Raw genomic sequence first — 17,106 nt, forward strand, 5'->3', positions numbered from 1 at the left:
GCGAATGTCGGCGACGGGTACATGGGCTTGATGTTGTCCGTGAGCTACAAAGGAACGAAAAACGGTGGAGTACCGAGTGAAATGAACGTCATGTGCAAGATTCCGCCGTTATCGGAAGCCAGACGCCAACAATTCAACACGACACTCATTTTCCAACGTGAAGTCACGATTTACAACGATTACTTGCCACTTGTGATGCAGTTGCAGAAGGAAAAAAATTTCGCCGAACATGAAATGTTTACGAATTTTCCAAAAGTCTTCTTTGCTGGTATCGATGAAAAGTCCGGGGAAGGTGCAATTATCATGGAAAATTTACGGGAACGCGGTTACGCCACTGCCGATCGTGCCAAAACGATCGATTTTACGTATTCACGGCTGGTGATGGAAGGTCTTGGACGCTATCATGCCTTGTCGTACGCCATGAAGCACCAAAAACCCGAGATTTTCGCCAAATTCAAGCTCACCGATATTCTTGTTGAGATGTTCAGCAAGCCAGAAATGCAACACATGTGGACCCAGATGTACGATCAAGCCATTGCCACTCTCATGCCCGAAGAAGAGACGCTCAAAGCGAAATTGGTGGATTTCAAGGAGAATATTGTTGCGATTTTGAAGCATTTGGTCAATCCGGACGTCGCAGAGCCATTTACTGTGTTGAATCACGGTGATTGCTGGATCAACAACTTCATGTTCAACTTCAATGTGAGTCCTTGTCGCAATTTAGATAACAAAAAAATGCCATTAACGACTCTTTTTATTGCATAACAGGGCGAAGTTCCAATCGGTATCAAATTTATTGACTTCCAGGTGGCCAGATACGTCAGTCCCGTACTCGACTTAATGTATTTTATCTTTGCCTCGACCGATAAGCAACTCAGAGATGAACATTATGACGATCTCATTCGTGCTTATCACTCCGCCTTATCAGGAATGTTGGAAAGATTAGGCGAAAAAACGAACAAAGTGATGTCTTTTGAGGCGTTGCAAGCGGAATTGAAGAAATTCGGTAAATTTGGCATGCCAATGGCTTTCATGTTGATTCCATCCATCACGATGCAAAGTCAAGATATCCCCGACATGGACAAGATGGCCGAGATGATGCAAAAAATGCAAGCAAAGGGCGAGAATTTCGGCGAATCGGAGGAAACAAAGGAAATGATGGCAAAATATCAGCAACAAACAATGAAAGTTGGCGCTCGTATTCGTGATGTCGTCATCGATATGGAACGTCTTGGGTACATTTAAGGTTTTACAGTGGCAATAAATAACTTTTCTCTCTTTATCTACGTCACTTTTGGGTGTTTTTGTTGAAACTCGTCAAAAATCCTTGAAAAAAGATACAATTAATAACTGCGTCGTTTACGTGAATTTTTTAATAACCCTTAATTGATATGCGAGAACCTGTTTCGCTTACTCATTCAAACTCTTTGTGTATTTTCAATAATTCACACACACAGAATCCACAAATCAAACTGCGTATACTGTGAAAAATTTGTGTCTCGAAATATAAAAAAATGAGCGAGATACCGTTAAAATTTTTAAAAATCCGAGAAATAATTTATTTTTTCGAACTAAGTATTTTGGCATCAAAGAAAATTTAGGAGTTAAAAAATATTTTGACACTTAAAAAATTTTAATTTTTAAAATTGAAAAACATATTGAAAATTGTCTCGAAATCGTCGATGATTTTTATTTACGAGAAATTTTTAAAGAAAAAAACATCAAAGGATTAAAAAGAAATTATTTGGACACAAAATTGAAGTAAGGCCGCTCCAAATGAAAATCAAAAATAAAGTCCGATGCCCAATCCAATATAGCAAAAAAAAATTTTTAAATTTCATCAAAAATGGCCGTTTTTAGGTATTTTTTCATAATTTTTCAAGATGTTTTTAGAAATTTTTTTTAAAAAGTTTTAAATTTTTAATAATTTTTGTTTAAAAAATCGTAATTTAACATAAATTTTCTTATTTAAATTTTTTTTTACAAAATTACTGAATTTATTTTTCAAATTTTTTTTTGACAGTTATTTTTTATGATTTTTTTTTTTCTTTAATTTTTAATATGTAATATTCTGAAATCTATTTTAAATTAGCAAATTTCAAAAAATATATTTTATTTTCAAAGGACTTTATTTTTTATTTTCCCTGGTGATTTTCATTTGATTTATTCTATGTGAAATTTTTAGAAAATTCTTTATTTGAATGAAATTTTTGGCTTTTGAAATAAAATAACTGAGTTATTTAATTCAATTCATTTCTCAATTAAAATAATTTTAAAAAAATAATATTTTTTTTCTAAGAAATGTAAAAAAGTTGAAATCTTTAACAAAATCTCAAATTTAAGCCTATGACAAAAGCTTTTTACGTAAAAAAAAAAATAATTTTACTGAATCAAAAAAATAACTTTCTGCTATTCTGGATTTTCTGAGAAAATTTGGTTTTTTAGAAAAAAAAGTTATGAAGTAAAGAACAAATCATTCAAAATCGACATTTTTCAAGCTTTTTTAAATAATCTTTGATTATTTTTGTGTTTTAATACTTTTTTTTACTATTTTTAATCAAAAACCCTAAGATTTAAAATTTTGGGTTACAGAATTAAAAATTTTTTATGATCCGCAGATTTTTTTGTTTGCGAGACACCAATTTTTCACAATGCACGAAATACGTTATGTCATGCAAGTCATTAGATTTATTTACTCTCGTACTTTGCGATAAAAGCATCCATTCATTCAAGAATCTCTTCTCACTCGATCGTGCTCGGCGCGATCAGTTTCGTGTCGGCGCTCGAAGAGAAAACAACTAAATTGATCAAAACAGAAAAAAATGTCTGACGAAAAAGTGTCGATGGTTGTTCCCTCGCTCGAGGAACTTTCGCCGTTCGTGCGTTTCTCGTTAGAAAAAGTCGCCAGACACGAAGGTTTTACCGACTTTTCTCTCGAAATTGAACCAGGCGCGAATATCGGAGATGGATTCGTCGGGATTATGTTAAAAGTTCAAATTAAAGGTACGAAAAATACGCAAAAATCGGAACTTAACGTTTTATGCAAGATCCCACCGATGAATAAGGCGAGACGCGAACAATTCAACTCGATCGAAATATTTTCGCGCGAAATTGAGATGTACAACGTCGTGCTGCCGCATCTCAAAAAATTCCAAGAATCCAAGGGAATTCGCGAAGACGAGGGATTTTTTAACTATCCAAAATGCTATTTTGCTGGCGAAAGTAAGGAACTCGATGATGCCGTTGTCATTATGGAAGATTTGCGTGACAAGGGTTACGGCATGGCGGATAAATTTGTGTCGATTGATTTTCCGCATGCGAAACTCGTGATGGAGGGATTGGGACGATTGCATGCCTTGTCGTTCGCATTGAAGGTACAAGAACCGGAAACACTGAAACAATGGCAGTTCAAAGATGTGCTGACCGAAATGATGCATCGCGAGGAGTTTATTGAGATGTTTGAGCGATACTTTGATCAAGCGATGGAAGCATTGAAGCCCGAAGAGACAGATGTCAAAGAAAAAATGGAGCATTACAAAAAACACATTACAGAAGAATTGAATTTCTTGACGAGTGCCGAAGAGGCAGAACCGTACACAGTATTAAATCACGTAAGAATTTCTTATCTTAGGCAAGTGCAGTTTTAAAAAGTGTTTCAAAATATTTTGGCCCAAAAAAATATTTTTGAGTAATTTTTAACGAGATTTGGGTTAATTTTATATTTTTAACATATCTAAAAATTTTTGTTTAAAAAATTATAATTTGAAAATTATTGAAAAATTTTAATTTCAAATTTTTAAATTTTTTACCTATGTATTTTTTTTTATTTAAATCAATTTAATTTTATAAAAAATATTTTTTATAATTTTTATAATTTTAAAAATTTCCTTTTTTTTAGAAAAAAAAAAACTAAATACAATGAATAAAAATTTGAAAATTTAGCAAAACAAATTTAAACAATAAATAAAAATATTTTTTTGGATTAAATTTGATCAAAAAATATTTAAAAAAAAAATATTGTCAAAAAATATTTAATTTTAATAACATTTAAGGACATTTTAATTTTTTTTTTTATTTTAGACATTTTTAATAACTGTCCTTACAAATTTTACGTTTAATGTAAAAAATATTCCATAATTTTTTACTTTTGCTTCTAAAAATCGAATTTATTTTTTTAAGTCAAAAATAGAAAAAAAATATCAATACTCATAAAAAAAAATACAAAAAAATTCCCTAAAATTTTTGAAAACATTTTTTTTAAACTGCATTTGCCTCATAATAGAACAAAAAAATTGATTTCTCAACAAAACCTTGAAATTCCAGGGAGATTGTTGGATCAACAATTTCTTGTTCCACCGTAACTCGAGCAACATTCCGACCGACATCAAGTTTATTGATTACCAAATTTCCCGGTATGTGAGTCCCGTACTTGACATCGTTTATTTCATCTTTGCGTCGACCGACAAGGCCTTCCGAGACCAACATTACGACGAATTAATCCGAATTTATCATGCCTCTTTCACAAAATTCCTCAAAAGATTGGGAGAAGATCCGGAAGAACTTTTTTCCTTCGACGACCTCCAAAAGCAACTCAAGAAATTCGGTCGTTTCGGGATGCCAATGGCACTAATGCTGCTGCCAATTATCACAACGCAATCCAAAGACCTGCCGGATTTCGATAAATTACCGGAACTCATGGAGGAATTCAAGAAAGGCGATCAAATGTCGGACGAAGCGAAGGAATTTATGGAGTTGTCGCGTCAAAATGCGTTGCGTGTCGGTGGTCGCACGAGAGAAGTTGCTATCGATATGGTTCGACTTGGTTACATGTGATTGCTCGGTGCGGCGGCGTTGTTGTTGTGGTATTTAGTTTAGTTTAAAAATAAATAAAAATTTAATTATTGTTATAGAGACACATTTTGAGTTGATTGAATATCATCATCGGCTACTCGCTAGGCTAGGGCTACAGGCACGTTTTTCTATTTTGATTGATATTTAAATAAACTATTTACCTAAATTAACGAAGCCTATCAAATGACAATAGAGAATTTATTTTTAGAGGAAACTAAAATTGCTACATATAAATTTTTAATTGAAGGTCAAAAGATTTGAATAAAAATTATTATTTAGCATGATTTGCCTGACCTTCGTGCTAGTATGTGATTTCCACACGAGATACGATCGAATTTCTGCTCATTTATTGACCGCAATACGTTATCTGGGCTGAGTTCAGTGTCGTTTCTATTTAATTTTGTTCAGTTTTTTACAGATTTTCTAAAATCATGAAATTTTAAAATTCAAAAAAAGTTAAATAATTTTAAAAAAATTAAATAATTTAAATTTTTCTCAAAAAATTATTCAAAAATTATTTAATTTTATTTTTTATTATTTTTAATTTATTAAATTAATTTTTTTAAATAATTAATTTAATTATATATGTATATTTAATTTATAATAAATTAATATTTAAAATAAATAAATCAATTATTTTTTTTAAATAAATAAAAATATTTTTTTTTAAATCTGAACTTTGACCATTTTGGTAATTTTGGTATTTTTGAGATTTTTACAACAGTTCAAATACCTTTCTTTAAAATTTTGCACTAAAAAGTAATTTTATGTAATTTTCTATTATTTTTGCTTCATTCTACGCCTCTGTTTGTCTGTCACGAGTCACTGATTTTGTGGTTTTTGCTTCTAATGATACATATTTTTCAAAAAATCTACAAAAAAATTCCATGCAAGAAAGTTTTTTTCCATACGACCTTTAAATTCTTACGTGGAGACGTCTAGTAATTTTCCGAATTTCACTAAGTTTTTTTTTATTTCTTTCTTTCAGGTGCGTGGCTTCGATGAAAACAACGGTAGAGTAATTGTCAAACTCGCTCTTGGCCAAAAACCGATCATGCTGGGAGAAAAATTCGTGCAACTCGTAACGCCTGAAGAGTATCAAAAATACAGCAAAATTCCCGTAGAGACAGAACACGAAAAAAAGCACAACGGCAAATACGGACTAATTGCTTCGTCGAAAAATGACACAAAAAAGGAAGAAGAAAAGGAACGTCGGCGATCGCGAACGCCTGAGGAACGGTACAAATCATCATCTCGGCACGAAAAATCCGAAAAATATTCGAAAGAATCATCATCGAGGCATGAAAAGTACAAATCCGATAAATATTCGGACTCTAGAGACTCGTCAAGATATGAGAAAAGTAGCAAAAACGGGTCAAGTCGACATCGATATTCGTCGGAGAGTGAAAGTGATTCGGACGACAGACACCGAAAATCATCAAAAAGTAAGAAAAAGTCGTCGCACAAACATAAAAGTCACGATCGGAACCGCGAAAGATATTATTCATCGGATGAAGATCGCAGAGATCGAAGAAAATCGAAAAAGGAAAAACGCGGAAGATCTCGTTCGAGGTCAAGATAATTTTTTTTTATTTAAATTTAGTTAGAAAAAAGTTTTACAAATATATATTTTTTTTAAAAGAATTTTCATCAATTTTTTATTTTTAAACACAACTTTAAACGTTCTTTAAGATTATTTTAGCAGCTTTTTTCGCCACAACGCTTATTATGTAGTTTGGCGTGCCCGAAACTGGCATTGGAATGACTGAAGCGTCAACAACTCGTAATTTTTTGACACCACGAACACGTAAATGCTCGTCAACGGCACTGTCTGAGGTTCCAAGGGCACAAGTTCCTCCCTGTTTTGAATGAAAAATTAAAGTATTAGGAAATAAGGCGATTAAATTTTATTATTTCAATTTGCGTCGAACTTTATTTTATAAAATTATGCAAAAAAAAAATCAAATTAAAATTAAAGTATATTTTTGACTCGTTGTTTATTTATTTTTTAAAGAAATTTTAAAGAAAAATTTTTTTTTCCTTGACCGTTTTTCGAAAAAAAAATAAAAACGGTCATGAAATTTTTCAAGTCAAGATCTAACAAACTTTTGATGGATTTCAAAGCTAAAATTGAATAAATATTCATTCTATAGATGATTTTCATCAAAATCTCCTTGATTTTTAAAGAAAAAAAAATTTTTTTTTTCCTTGACCGTTTTTCGAAAAAAAAATAAAAACGGTCATGAAATTTTTCAAGTCAAGATCTAACAAACTTTTGATGGATTTCAAAGCTAAAATTGAATAAATATTCATTCTATAGATGATTTTCATCAAAATCTCCTTGATTTTTAAAGCACTAAAAAAAAAAAATTTTAAGTCAAAAAACCGTTTTTCGGTCAAAGCTAAAAAAAAATATATAAATGATTTTCACAAAGTCATGAAATTTTTTTCAATATTTTTCGTGAAATATGGACAAACAAATTTTTGATGGTTTTTGCAAACAAAAATCGGTTTCCAAATATCCTTAAAATTGAATAAATCCTAAATTCATTCTAAAAAAGAATCAAATTTCATTAAAATATCTCCTTGATTTTTGAAGAAAAAAAAAATTTTTTTTTCCTTGACCGTTTTTCGAAAAAAAAATAAAAACGGTCATGAAATTTTTCAAGTCAAGATCTAACAAACTTTTGATGGATTTCAAAGCTAAAATTGAATAAATATTCATTCTATAGATGATTTCCATCAAAATCTCCTTAATTTTTAAATAAATAAAAAAAAATTTTTTTTGGGCACAGCGTTACTGACACACACACACACAGACGACAAGTCTAATTTAATACCGCATTTTTTCTTCGAAATGCGGTAAAAATTTACGTACGTTCAAAAATGAAAAAAAAATATATTTTTTACAAAAATAAATAAATAAAATTAAATACTGATGCGAAATAAATGAAATTATCAAATATATTTAATTTCTTAAAGTTGCTCCAATTTTTTTTTTTTTTTAATTTTTGTTTTTGAAAAAATAAATTAATTAAAATTATTATTCACAGTTAAAAAAAAATCAGCAAAAGTTTTCGTATTTATTTAATATTTAATAATTTTGTAAAAATTTATTAATTAATTTAAATTAATTTTTTTATATATTTTATTTTTTTAATTTTAAATTTAAGATAATTAATTTTAATTTAAGATTTTAAATTTGTAAAAAGTCATTGCTCAAAATAATTTTAAATAAGACAGTATTTCAATTTAAATTCTTGGACAAAAAATAAAAAAAAATTAAAAAATCAAATTTCTTACCGGATGATGTGCTGTTAAAGCTCCTTGTCGCATTAAACACACCAAATATCTCTCCGACGGAAGTTTTTCTTGCTCCAAATCCTCATTTTCCACACATTCCTTCATCAGAGGCCAATGAATTATCGCACCTAGCTTCTGTAACGGCTTCGATCGAACCACTTCAAACGACAACCGGACCGCATCCAACATACATCTCACATCTGCTTCCGTTTCCAAGTACCTCGGATCAATCAGTGGCTCGTCAAGGACTGAATTCCCGGATAATTTGACCGTTCCCCGACTTGTTGGCTTATGACACGTACTTATAATGACAAATCCTTCTTCGCTATGATTGAAATATCGCGGAAAAAATTTACGAAAAGTCTCAACTTTGTAATTCGAGACATCTTTGAGGGCTTTTTCATCGGCAGAGCCCATTGCGAACACGAGATTCGCATGATCGCCTTGCAACGAGCTGCCTTGAGCAAAAATCGCCATATTTGAGTAGATTCCGGTGCCGTTTTTGATGTATTCCATCATTGCGGAGATACTGAGCATTTTTTTCAGGTTGACAGTCGATGAAGTGTTGACCGACACGAAAAGTGGCATGTTGAAATGGTCGTAAAGATTCCTGCCGACGAAAGAATTTTCAGCTATCGGTGGAATTTGAAAGTTTTTCAGCTCATCCAAGGGTCCAACACCGGAAATTTTCAAAATTTGTGGTGTTTGAACGGCGCCAGCACACAAAATTACCTCCTTTCGAGCTTTTATCTCGAACGGCGTTTCATAATCTCGAGCGACAAGCACTCCAACGGCACTTTTTTCATCAAAAAGCACCTTCAGTACTTGCGTTTTCGTCATAATATGAAGGTTTTCATGGAAAAATGCCGGTTTCAGGTATGTATGATATGTGGAATGGCGATAACCGTTCTTCGTGTAATATTGAGCCGCTTTGAAACGAACTGGCTCATTGACTTCTTCGGCAGCCTCCAGATAAGCCTTTGTTAATACTGATTCTAATGGATTGACTTGCGTAATCGAAATATCTTCAAAAAATGATTTTAAATAAGGGTTTTTGAGTCTTCGAGTATCGTCACATGTTTCTTTGGCGTCATTTTTCTCGCATTTTCCCTCATTTTCCAAGGGCATCGATAAATGTTCCTTCAAAGCATCGTAACTCCATTCGGGTCCTCCGAATTTTTCAAGGTCATCAAAGTCTTTGGGCACTCCGCCAAAATGTAGCATGTAATTTATCTGCGCCGAACCTCCTAATCCCTTTCCTCGTGGCCACTTTTGTTGATTGCCGATCAATCCATGCGACGAAAATTCTTGCGGAACGGTTTTAAAACCCCAATCGGAACGATCGTTACCTTAAAAGAAAAATAAAATTAGAGTCAAAAATAAAATAAAATTTTTTTCTTAAGTCCTTAAGCTGAAAAAACTTAATTGACTTAATTCAAAATAACGATAAGTTTTTTTCTTCAATTTTTCTTTTAGGCGAATTAATTTTAATATTTCATAAGATTTTAACGAGAGGAGACTTCAATGGCCTTAGTTAAAAAATTTATTTTTTGTATGAAACTTAAGCTTAAGGGCTTAAAAGTCAAAAAATTTAATACCCAAAAATAAAATAAGGCCACTCCGATTTAAACTAAAAAGTAAGGTAAATATAAATTTTTTAAAAACAAAATACAAAAAAAAAAATTACAAAATTTAAACAATTTTTGGCCGTTTTTAATATTTTTTTAAAATTAATCTTCTTTGAAAATTGCAAATTTTAAATTGATTTAAAAAACTTTAAATTAAAATATTGACAAATTTCCATTTGTGATTATGAGAAAACTTTAAGTGCAGATTTGCAAAACAATAAAAAAATCTTCAATTTTTTATGAATGCAAAGTTTTTATCTTCGAACAATTTGAAATTTTTCAGAGACATATTTCAGATAAAAGTGGAAAATTTGAAAATAGATTTAAACAGGGCACAATTTTAATTAAATAAATTTAAAAAAAAAATACCTGGTTTTTTTTTTCTTGAACTTAAGTTTTAAGTCCAATTTAAAAAAAAACTTAATCGACTTAAGTCAAACAAAGCCGAAAATAAAACCTTGATTTACAAAAAATTAAAAAAAAATATTTTTTCTCTCTAAAAATAATAATTAAAACAAATTTACATATTTATTCTAAAACTTAAGTCAAAATAATTTAATGTTTTGGGTCGCAAAAGCTTTTTAGCTTTACTTTTGCTGCAAAGTCAATTGAAATTTTTTAAAGAAGTTGACTTTTGGCAAAAAGGTAAAACAGACATGGAAAAAGGTAAAAATAAAAACATATTAAGTCAATTTTATACTAAGTATTCGAATTTTAATTTTTAAATTTAAAAATCTTAAAAATTTTATTTTCAATGAAAATAAGTTCCCGCACTTTTTTAAAAATAAAAACTTATTAAGTCAATATACTAATTCAAAAATAAATCATTAAAATTTTTTAACAAATTAAAAAAACAAATTATTTTTTTTCTATAAAAAAAGGCCGATTCCACAAAAATTAATTGACTTTTTTATTTTCTTAAGCTTAAGTCAAGAGCGTAATTAAACTTAATGTGACTTAACAGACTTTACTTAAGATTATGTTTGGATTAAGGCCTTTTTTCTCTTAAATTTTCTCTCAAAACTAATCTTAAGTCTCATAAGTCACTTAAGTTCAACTTTAAGTCAAAAATGTTACCTTGTAACGTAATACTAGCCATCGGAATCTTCGACAACACATTAAATTTATCTCCAGCTTCGATAAGTAACACAGAAAAGTTTTTTTCTCGTGTCAGTGCATAAGCGAGCGTCGATCCAGCTGTTCCTGATCCCACGATGATGAAATCATACTCGCGTCTCGCTTTGACAACCACGTTTGGAATTTTCTCATAGTCCAGGTACATCCACAGCAGAATCAAAAAGAGGAAAAATAACGTAATGCATGACGTAAATAGGAAAATTACTGCAACGAAAGGCAAGCAAGGTGATGAAATTAACGCTGACACGCGAATTTCGAAGGAATTTCCTTACCAATATTGAGAAGTCTCATTTTAACCGGGAATTTTTGCGATATTTAACGAAAAAATTGTAAATAAACAAGAACGTCTGTAAAGTTCATTTACCGTCTGCCAGGAAAATCGTCATACTGAGTTGAAAAAGTAACACATAAACAGAAAATAGAACGCCTAATCCAATTATCGCGTAAATATATTGTGCAAACAGTCATTAAGGGACTTCCCTTACTGCGTAACTCGCGTCAAAAATGAAGTTTTTGTGTAAATAGGTCGAGATTTGGATCGTTTTTCACGCGGCTCAATGCAAAATCGATATTTTTCGTGAATTAATTCATAAAATATATTTAATTAACGTAAAGTAGTAGTAAAATAAACTTAAGCAGCCATCATTTCCTCGTCGTCTTCCATCATACCGCCCTCTTCCAACTGTTTTTCCAGCGCTCGGGCATCCACATACTGAATTTCCTCCTCTCCCTCGGCATCTTCTTGTTCCATGAGCGCCGATTCTTGCAATTTTTCCTTTTCGCGACGCTCTTTGAGACCAGCAGCGGGCGACCGGATGAGCGACATGTTCTTCTGCACATCCCGAATGTCGTTGTGGATTTCGCGTTCGGTGCCCTTTCGCAGGCGTTGCATGACATAATGCCCCGCTCGACGATCCCGGATCTCGTTGACCTTCTCGATGGCGTTAATTGTCTTTGTCCACAATTCGCGACTGTATTTGACGGGCACATTGCGACGTTTTTCGAATTCGAAGCTGGGATCGACGGTGAGTTCCTTGCCAGCAGCCTTGCGATAGGCGAGCGTCCATTTTGTCTTGCGGGGATTCTTCTTTTTGTTGAAGGCGCGACGGCATTTGGAACGGCAGAAACGGAAAATCTGAAAAAATTTCAAGACAAAAAAATTGAAAAATTTTATTTTGCGTTTCAAAACAAAACAACGCATCGTGTACACGAAACTCACCTTGCAATCATTTCGCACGAAAACCATGCCGTGACCGGGGTAAATTTTACTACTGCAGAAATAGCACGTCTCAATCCTCATTTTGGGTGATTTTTTGGGCCAGAAATGCTGAAATTTGGCGTGCAAACTATCAATTTCCGTCTGGATGCAGAGCTGCACACATGGAAATCGAAAACAAAAGACCTGTCAAACGTCGCCCTCAGTGACATGACGTTTAATTTTTTCGAATTTTTTCAAAAAATGTCTGTTAGGGTTCGATTTTCGTTGAATTTTAAGAACTTAACAGCGACTTTTTGGGAAATTTCTCTCAAAAATTAACATGTCGACATGCGCTTACAAGGATTGCTATGCAGTTCGGACTCCCTGTTGCCAGATTACGTTCTTCAATTTGCCGATTGCACCGGAAAGACGCAAAATCTGGATAGAAAATGCCGGCCCGAACAATCCGAAGCTGCAAAATTTGGATGAAAAAGCAAAAAGGATCTTTTGCGAGGCTCACTTTGAGGAAAAGTACATGAGGCGACAATTTAACAGGACTACATTGCATCCGACAGCAGTTCCAATCAAATATGGATCAACAGAACCGGGCAACGAGGAGATGTTAACAGAGGACGAAAGCGAAGAAACAAACCAGAATTTCGTTTTAATCGAAAAATTCGACGAAAATGAGGCAAATATCACGATTGAAGGACCAGAAGATGCAAATAAAAGTCAAGAAGAAACAATTTTGGGCCCTTATGATGACCCAGAGACCCGAAAAAGTCCCGTTCTGCCCAGAAAATCAATTAAACGAGGACTGGATGAGGCCAATTCTGAGCCTGAAACTTCAAACAGACTGAAATTAAAGAAAGTTAAGCTAGTTGGAGGACAATTTTTGTTGCCAAAACTTCATCTGATTCCAGAAAAGTTTACCGAGGAGCCCCCAATTGAAGAAGAATCTGCAGTTTCTCCCTTAAAATCAACGTCATCATCTCAAACGGACCAAAAAACCACCGAATTAGTGGACAAATCTGTCCAAGTCTCCCCCGAAGAAGTCCTTTATTGTGAAGAAGCAACGCAAACTGACCCTGTTCCGGAGGAAAAAGTCACAAAAGTGCCCGAAACTGAAGCAACAAGTTCCAAAATCGAAGATGAAGATGTTTATTTCTTAGTAAAAGTCATTGGGGAGGCCATGAAACGTTTACCGCCCGAGAAAAAAGGCGAAGCGAAACTTCACATGATCTCATATATGTTCAATTTGGAACATAACATTAACAAATAAAGTAAAATTAATTAAAATTCGTTGAAAATTCCTTCAATTACCGCTCTTTGATTCAATTTTCAATCAGCTGTGCGGTTTCTTTCGTGATTGGATGAAAATTGAACCAATCAGAATCCAGCTAGAAATGTGTTTTTGTTTACATTTGGTGTAGAAGTAATAAAAATCACCTAAAATAATGCTAAAAAGGTTTTTACAGCTTAGTTTAACAACAAAAAGGAACTTTCCGGTTATCACATGTCGCTATTTATCGAGAGGAAAGTCGTCTCCTGACCGGACTCAGTACGCAACTGACATTTCAGAGGATTTTGAAACGTTTCCAAAGACCAAAAAATCAACCAAAGGTGAGTTTTTCGGAATTTTTATTAAAAAAACTTCTCTAAAATTTTTTTTTTCAGGTATTTCACCTCCAAAAATATCTGAAATTGTTCCTTTGTTCACGGAAATCTTGGAATGTGATGAAAATGAAGCAGATAACATCGCCGAACAACAATTGTCGAAGCTCCAGTCGCTAACTTTACCGGAATTACGAAAGCAGCTTGAGACTTTTATCGAAAATGGCTTCGATCGGAAGGTTCTTTTGCAATATCCGGACTTGCTGACAATGGAACCGGCTGTTCTCAATAGAAAACTCGCAATTTTAAAACGAATTCCCGCTGGAGAAAATGGCAAAGGGCTAACTGACTACCTACCGTTGATGCAACTTGACGTCAAAGACTTGGAAATAATTCAACAAAAGCTCAGCAGAGAAGAAAGTATCATGCCGACCGGAACTCGCATCCATTTTTTGAGCAAAAAACTTCAAGTTGAGCCTTGCGTGATTTCGCAAATGTTCGTCGATTACCCGTTCATGCGGACTTTGTCGAAATTTTTCCTCTTCGAGAACGTTGATCTCTTTTTGCAGTACAAAATTCCCGCACACAAAATCCTCCGGTGTCCGTGGGCTTTCAAATATAATCCGGCGCGCACGGAAAAACGTCTCGAAGCTGCGCTCAAAATTAAGGGTGAAGGCAACTTGACGCCATGGTTGGTGCATGCCCACGAGAAAAACTTTAAAAAATCCCTCGTTTGCTCCACGGAGAACAATGAACCACTCAAGGCTGCCGGTGTCGAGGACCATATTGGGTATCTCAGTACGCGTCTCGGTTGCACCAGAGACCAAATGAAAGTCTATCTGGCACGATATCCCGCCGCCGAGAAAGTCACAATCCGAAAACTCAAGAAAATTCTGGATTACTTGCTAGACGAAGCGGGATATTCGCAAGCTAAAGTGGCAGATATGCCGAGACTTTATACCTTAAGCTTGGAAACAATCAAGAAACGGGATGAGGAACTGAAAAAGTATAATTACAACGTGGGTAGCTTGTTTGTATTGTGCCAACCGAACAAGAGCTGGGAAAAGTTCATCAATCGAGTGAAGGAAAATCGACATTATTCGAGACGAAAGGAGTACGAGTGGGATGACGAAGAGTGACAGAGCGATTTTGCGTTACCTAAAAATAAAAGTAAAAAAAGTTAGCAATTTGTAAAAAAGTTTTTTATTTTAAATTTTTCTTGTGAACAAAATTTTTTTCTTGTGAACAAAATAATTTTTTTTATTTTATTTATATTTAATTTTTTTTTTATTTTTCTCAAGATTTAAGGCCGCTCCAAATATTTTTCGAACTTTTTGTCCCAAGATTTTTTTTTGCAAAATGGGGCAAAAAAAGTTTTGAAATACAGGGTGTTTTTGAGTTTGTTATTTATAAATATTACTTTTTCATACTGGTTTTTCGCAGTAAAAAGAAAAAAAAAAAATGTTTGTGGTTTTTCAAACAATTTTTGATTTTTTTATTTTTCAAATTTTTTATAGTTATTTTTTATGCTAAAAAAATAAATATTTTTGAGATTTGTTTTGTAAGGTTTTTTAACGTTTGATATAGTTTTCTAGAAAAAAGAAAAAGAAAAAAATTTGAAAAAAGACTAAAAAAATTTAAAAATTTTTGCATCTCTATTTCAAATTAAAAAAAATGTTTTTCAACATTTCAATAGAAAACTTAATTTACAGTTATTTTATAATTTTATTTTTGAAGTTTTTGCGAAATTCCAAAATATGTCAAAAATGTTTTATTTTTTGTTTTATTTTTTTTTCTAAAAAACTATGAAATTTTTAACTTTAAACAGCTTTTTTTTTAACTCTGATGCTAATTTTAAATTATCAAATTTTAATATAGATATCATAAAAACAACAAAAAAATTTTGAATTTTGTCATTTCGTATAAAAAAGCATTTCAAAACTTTTTTTTTTTATTTTTTTGAAGAAAAGTTCTTGGGACAAAAAGTTCGAAAAAAATTTGGAGCGGCCTAAGTTAAAATTTGAAAATAATAGAAACTAAAATAAATTCAATATTAACAAAAAAAAATTTTAAATTTCCCCTCTCCTTCGTGAAAATCCACATGGAACAAAAAATGAAAATAATAAATTAAAAATTTTGAAAAATATGTGAAGTAGGTTTTTCGAAATTAGAGAGGAAAATCGTTTAAATGTGAATTTAAGTAAGGCCAATGTGAATTTATTAAGGCCAATGCACCTAATTTTTTCTGAAAATCATAGGTGGGATATCGAGTATCGAGTATCTAAAATGTAAGAAAAAATTCAAATTTTAGTACATTTTTGACCTAAATTCTTTTGAAAATGATCAAAATTTCTGTTAAAATCAGTTGAAAATTCGAATATTTCATACATTTTCAAATTTTTAGTGAAAAATGATCAATTTTGTAAAGAAAAATATTCATCCCTCCTAATTTTCAAAATTTATGTTAAAAAAAATTTTGACAAAATTTTGAAGTTTTTTTAAATGAATTCCTACCTAATGTTAAATCGTTTAAATGTGAAAATTTATCAGTAAATTTCAGAAATTTTATGTGAAACTGTAGAATTGTAAAAAAAAAGGAAAAATATAATTTTTTGTATATGTTTAGGTATGTACGTATTTAATTACATATTATGCAAAAAATTGTCCTCGAATCAATTGTCACTCAATTCTTCATCATCACTGAAAACTTCATCCTCTTCTTCAGAATCGTCTTCTTCTTCATCTGATATTAAGTATAAATACTCCTCGTTCTCATTATGGAATTTCTTCGAAATATTATCAAAACTATCTTCATAAGTGTAATCTTGTTCAATAGATACTGATGGTGCCTTTTTCTAAAAAATAATAATAAAAAAATTATTTACAAATTTTTAAAGTCAAAAGATCAATCTTACCCCTTTAGTTTGTTGATCTAACTTCAAATTGGGCTTCATGATCAGTTTTCGATGATGATATTCGATACGCGTAAAAAATGCTTGTCCCATTTTAATGATTTTCAAACTGGAAATGCTCTTGAACAATGAACTATAGTCATACAACTGATCATTTTTTTGATTAAAAACCGATAAATATCTTAAGAATCGACAATTGGCCTTCACAAAATCCCAAGTTCCTTTGTCAAAAATTATTTCAGGTAAAAATAAAGTATTCAATTGACGCCATACACCAAGCATTTCTCGAACCATTTCACCAGTAAATGCATTGTCTGTCGAGCAAAATCCGGAAATTTTTGGACATTGTCGAACCAGATTACGAATTCCATCAATTTTAAAGAGATCCTGAAATTATGTTTTTAAAAAAATTATAAAATTCTAAAATATTTAACTTTTACTAACATTTTCATGACTCTGGCTT

At 32.0% G+C, this 17,106-nt stretch overlaps 6 protein-coding genes across 6 annotated transcripts; 4 read left to right on the forward strand and 2 right to left on the reverse strand.

Annotated features, from left to right (window-relative positions):
• The first annotated feature begins 13 nt into the window (after positions 1 to 13).
• LOC134836654 (uncharacterized) lies at positions 14 to 5,300 on the forward strand. Its single transcript, XM_063851833.1, has 4 exons — positions 14 to 702; positions 769 to 1,242; positions 2,817 to 3,611; positions 4,324 to 5,300. The coding sequence occupies exons 1-4, from the start codon at positions 22 to 24 to the stop codon at positions 4,831 to 4,833; spliced, it is 2,460 nt and encodes an 819-aa protein (XP_063707903.1). The 5' UTR covers positions 14 to 21; the 3' UTR covers positions 4,834 to 5,300.
• LOC134836651 (probable splicing factor, arginine/serine-rich 7) lies at positions 5,132 to 6,433 on the forward strand. The gene is made up of 2 exons (XM_063851831.1): positions 5,132 to 5,155; positions 5,840 to 6,433. The coding sequence occupies exons 1-2, from the start codon at positions 5,132 to 5,134 to the stop codon at positions 6,431 to 6,433; spliced, it is 618 nt and encodes a 205-aa protein (XP_063707901.1).
• A 32-nt stretch (positions 6,434 to 6,465) lies between these two features.
• Positions 6,466 to 11,210, reverse strand: LOC134836653 (neither inactivation nor afterpotential protein G-like). Its single transcript, XM_063851832.1, has 4 exons — positions 11,192 to 11,210; positions 10,860 to 11,123; positions 8,155 to 9,503; positions 6,466 to 6,710 (listed from the first exon to the last, which is right to left on the reverse strand). Exons 1-4 carry the CDS (start codon positions 11,208 to 11,210, stop codon positions 6,528 to 6,530), a joined length of 1,815 nt encoding a protein of 604 aa, XP_063707902.1. The 3' UTR covers positions 6,466 to 6,527.
• A 280-nt stretch (positions 11,211 to 11,490) lies between these two features.
• LOC134836650 (probable ribosome biogenesis protein RLP24) lies at positions 11,491 to 12,312 on the reverse strand. Its single transcript, XM_063851830.1, has 2 exons — positions 12,139 to 12,312; positions 11,491 to 12,054 (listed from the first exon to the last, which is right to left on the reverse strand). Exons 1-2 carry the CDS (start codon positions 12,217 to 12,219, stop codon positions 11,551 to 11,553), a joined length of 585 nt encoding a protein of 194 aa, XP_063707900.1. The 5' UTR covers positions 12,220 to 12,312; the 3' UTR covers positions 11,491 to 11,550.
• An 85-nt stretch (positions 12,313 to 12,397) lies between these two features.
• Positions 12,398 to 13,523, forward strand: LOC134836649 (uncharacterized). Its single transcript, XM_063851829.1, has one exon. The coding sequence runs from the start codon at positions 12,458 to 12,460 to the stop codon at positions 13,397 to 13,399; it is 942 nt and encodes a 313-aa protein (XP_063707899.1). The 5' UTR covers positions 12,398 to 12,457; the 3' UTR covers positions 13,400 to 13,523.
• Positions 13,524 to 13,560: 37 nt separating this feature from the next.
• On the forward strand, positions 13,561 to 14,907 carry LOC134836648 (uncharacterized). Its single transcript, XM_063851827.1, has 2 exons — positions 13,561 to 13,740; positions 13,795 to 14,907. The coding sequence occupies exons 1-2, from the start codon at positions 13,575 to 13,577 to the stop codon at positions 14,868 to 14,870; spliced, it is 1,242 nt and encodes a 413-aa protein (XP_063707897.1). The 5' UTR covers positions 13,561 to 13,574; the 3' UTR covers positions 14,871 to 14,907.
• The last annotated feature ends 2,199 nt before the right edge of the window (positions 14,908 to 17,106 follow it).

This window comes from Culicoides brevitarsis, unplaced genomic scaffold (assembly GCF_036172545.1).
Source record: "Culicoides brevitarsis isolate CSIRO-B50_1 unplaced genomic scaffold, AGI_CSIRO_Cbre_v1 contig_103, whole genome shotgun sequence".
Lineage (NCBI taxonomy): Eukaryota > Metazoa > Arthropoda > Insecta > Diptera > Ceratopogonidae > Culicoides > Culicoides brevitarsis.

Excerpts from the sequence above, each read along its gene's own strand:
- LOC134836649 (XM_063851829.1), top strand. The coding sequence starts at position 12,458 with ATGTCGACATGCGCTTACAAGGATTGCTATGCAGTTCGGACTCCCTGT.
- LOC134836653 (XM_063851832.1), bottom strand. Across the intron at positions 9,504-10,859 it reads GGCTAGTATTACGTTACAAG|GTAACGATCGTTCCGATTGG; the intron begins GTAACATTTTTG and ends TTTTCTTTTAAG. Across the intron at positions 6,711-8,154 it reads CTTTAACAGCACATCATCCG|GGAGGAACTTGTGCCCTTGG; the intron begins GTAAGAAATTTG and ends CATTCAAAACAG.
- LOC134836654 (XM_063851833.1), top strand. The coding sequence starts at position 22 with ATGGGCTTGATGTTGTCCGTGAGCTACAAAGGAACGAAAAACGGTGGA. Across the intron at positions 1,243-2,816 it reads TGGAACGTCTTGGGTACATT|AAAAAAATGTCTGACGAAAA; the intron begins TAAGGTTTTACA and ends TGATCAAAACAG. Across the intron at positions 3,612-4,323 it reads CGTACACAGTATTAAATCAC|GGAGATTGTTGGATCAACAA; the intron begins GTAAGAATTTCT and ends TTGAAATTCCAG.
- LOC134836651 (XM_063851831.1), top strand. The coding sequence starts at position 5,132 with ATGATTTGCCTGACCTTCGTGCTA. Across the intron at positions 5,156-5,839 it reads TTTGCCTGACCTTCGTGCTA|GTGCGTGGCTTCGATGAAAA; the intron begins GTATGTGATTTC and ends TCTTTCTTTCAG.
- LOC134836650 (XM_063851830.1), bottom strand. The coding sequence starts at position 12,219 with ATGAGGATTGAGACGTGCTATTTCTGCAGTAGTAAAATTTACCCCGGT. Across the intron at positions 12,055-12,138 it reads TCGTGCGAAATGATTGCAAG|ATTTTCCGTTTCTGCCGTTC; the intron begins GTGAGTTTCGTG and ends AAATTTTTTCAG.
- LOC134836648 (XM_063851827.1), top strand. The coding sequence starts at position 13,575 with ATGCTAAAAAGGTTTTTACAGCTTAGTTTAACAACAAAAAGGAACTTT. Across the intron at positions 13,741-13,794 it reads GACCAAAAAATCAACCAAAG|GTATTTCACCTCCAAAAATA; the intron begins GTGAGTTTTTCG and ends TTTTTTTTTCAG.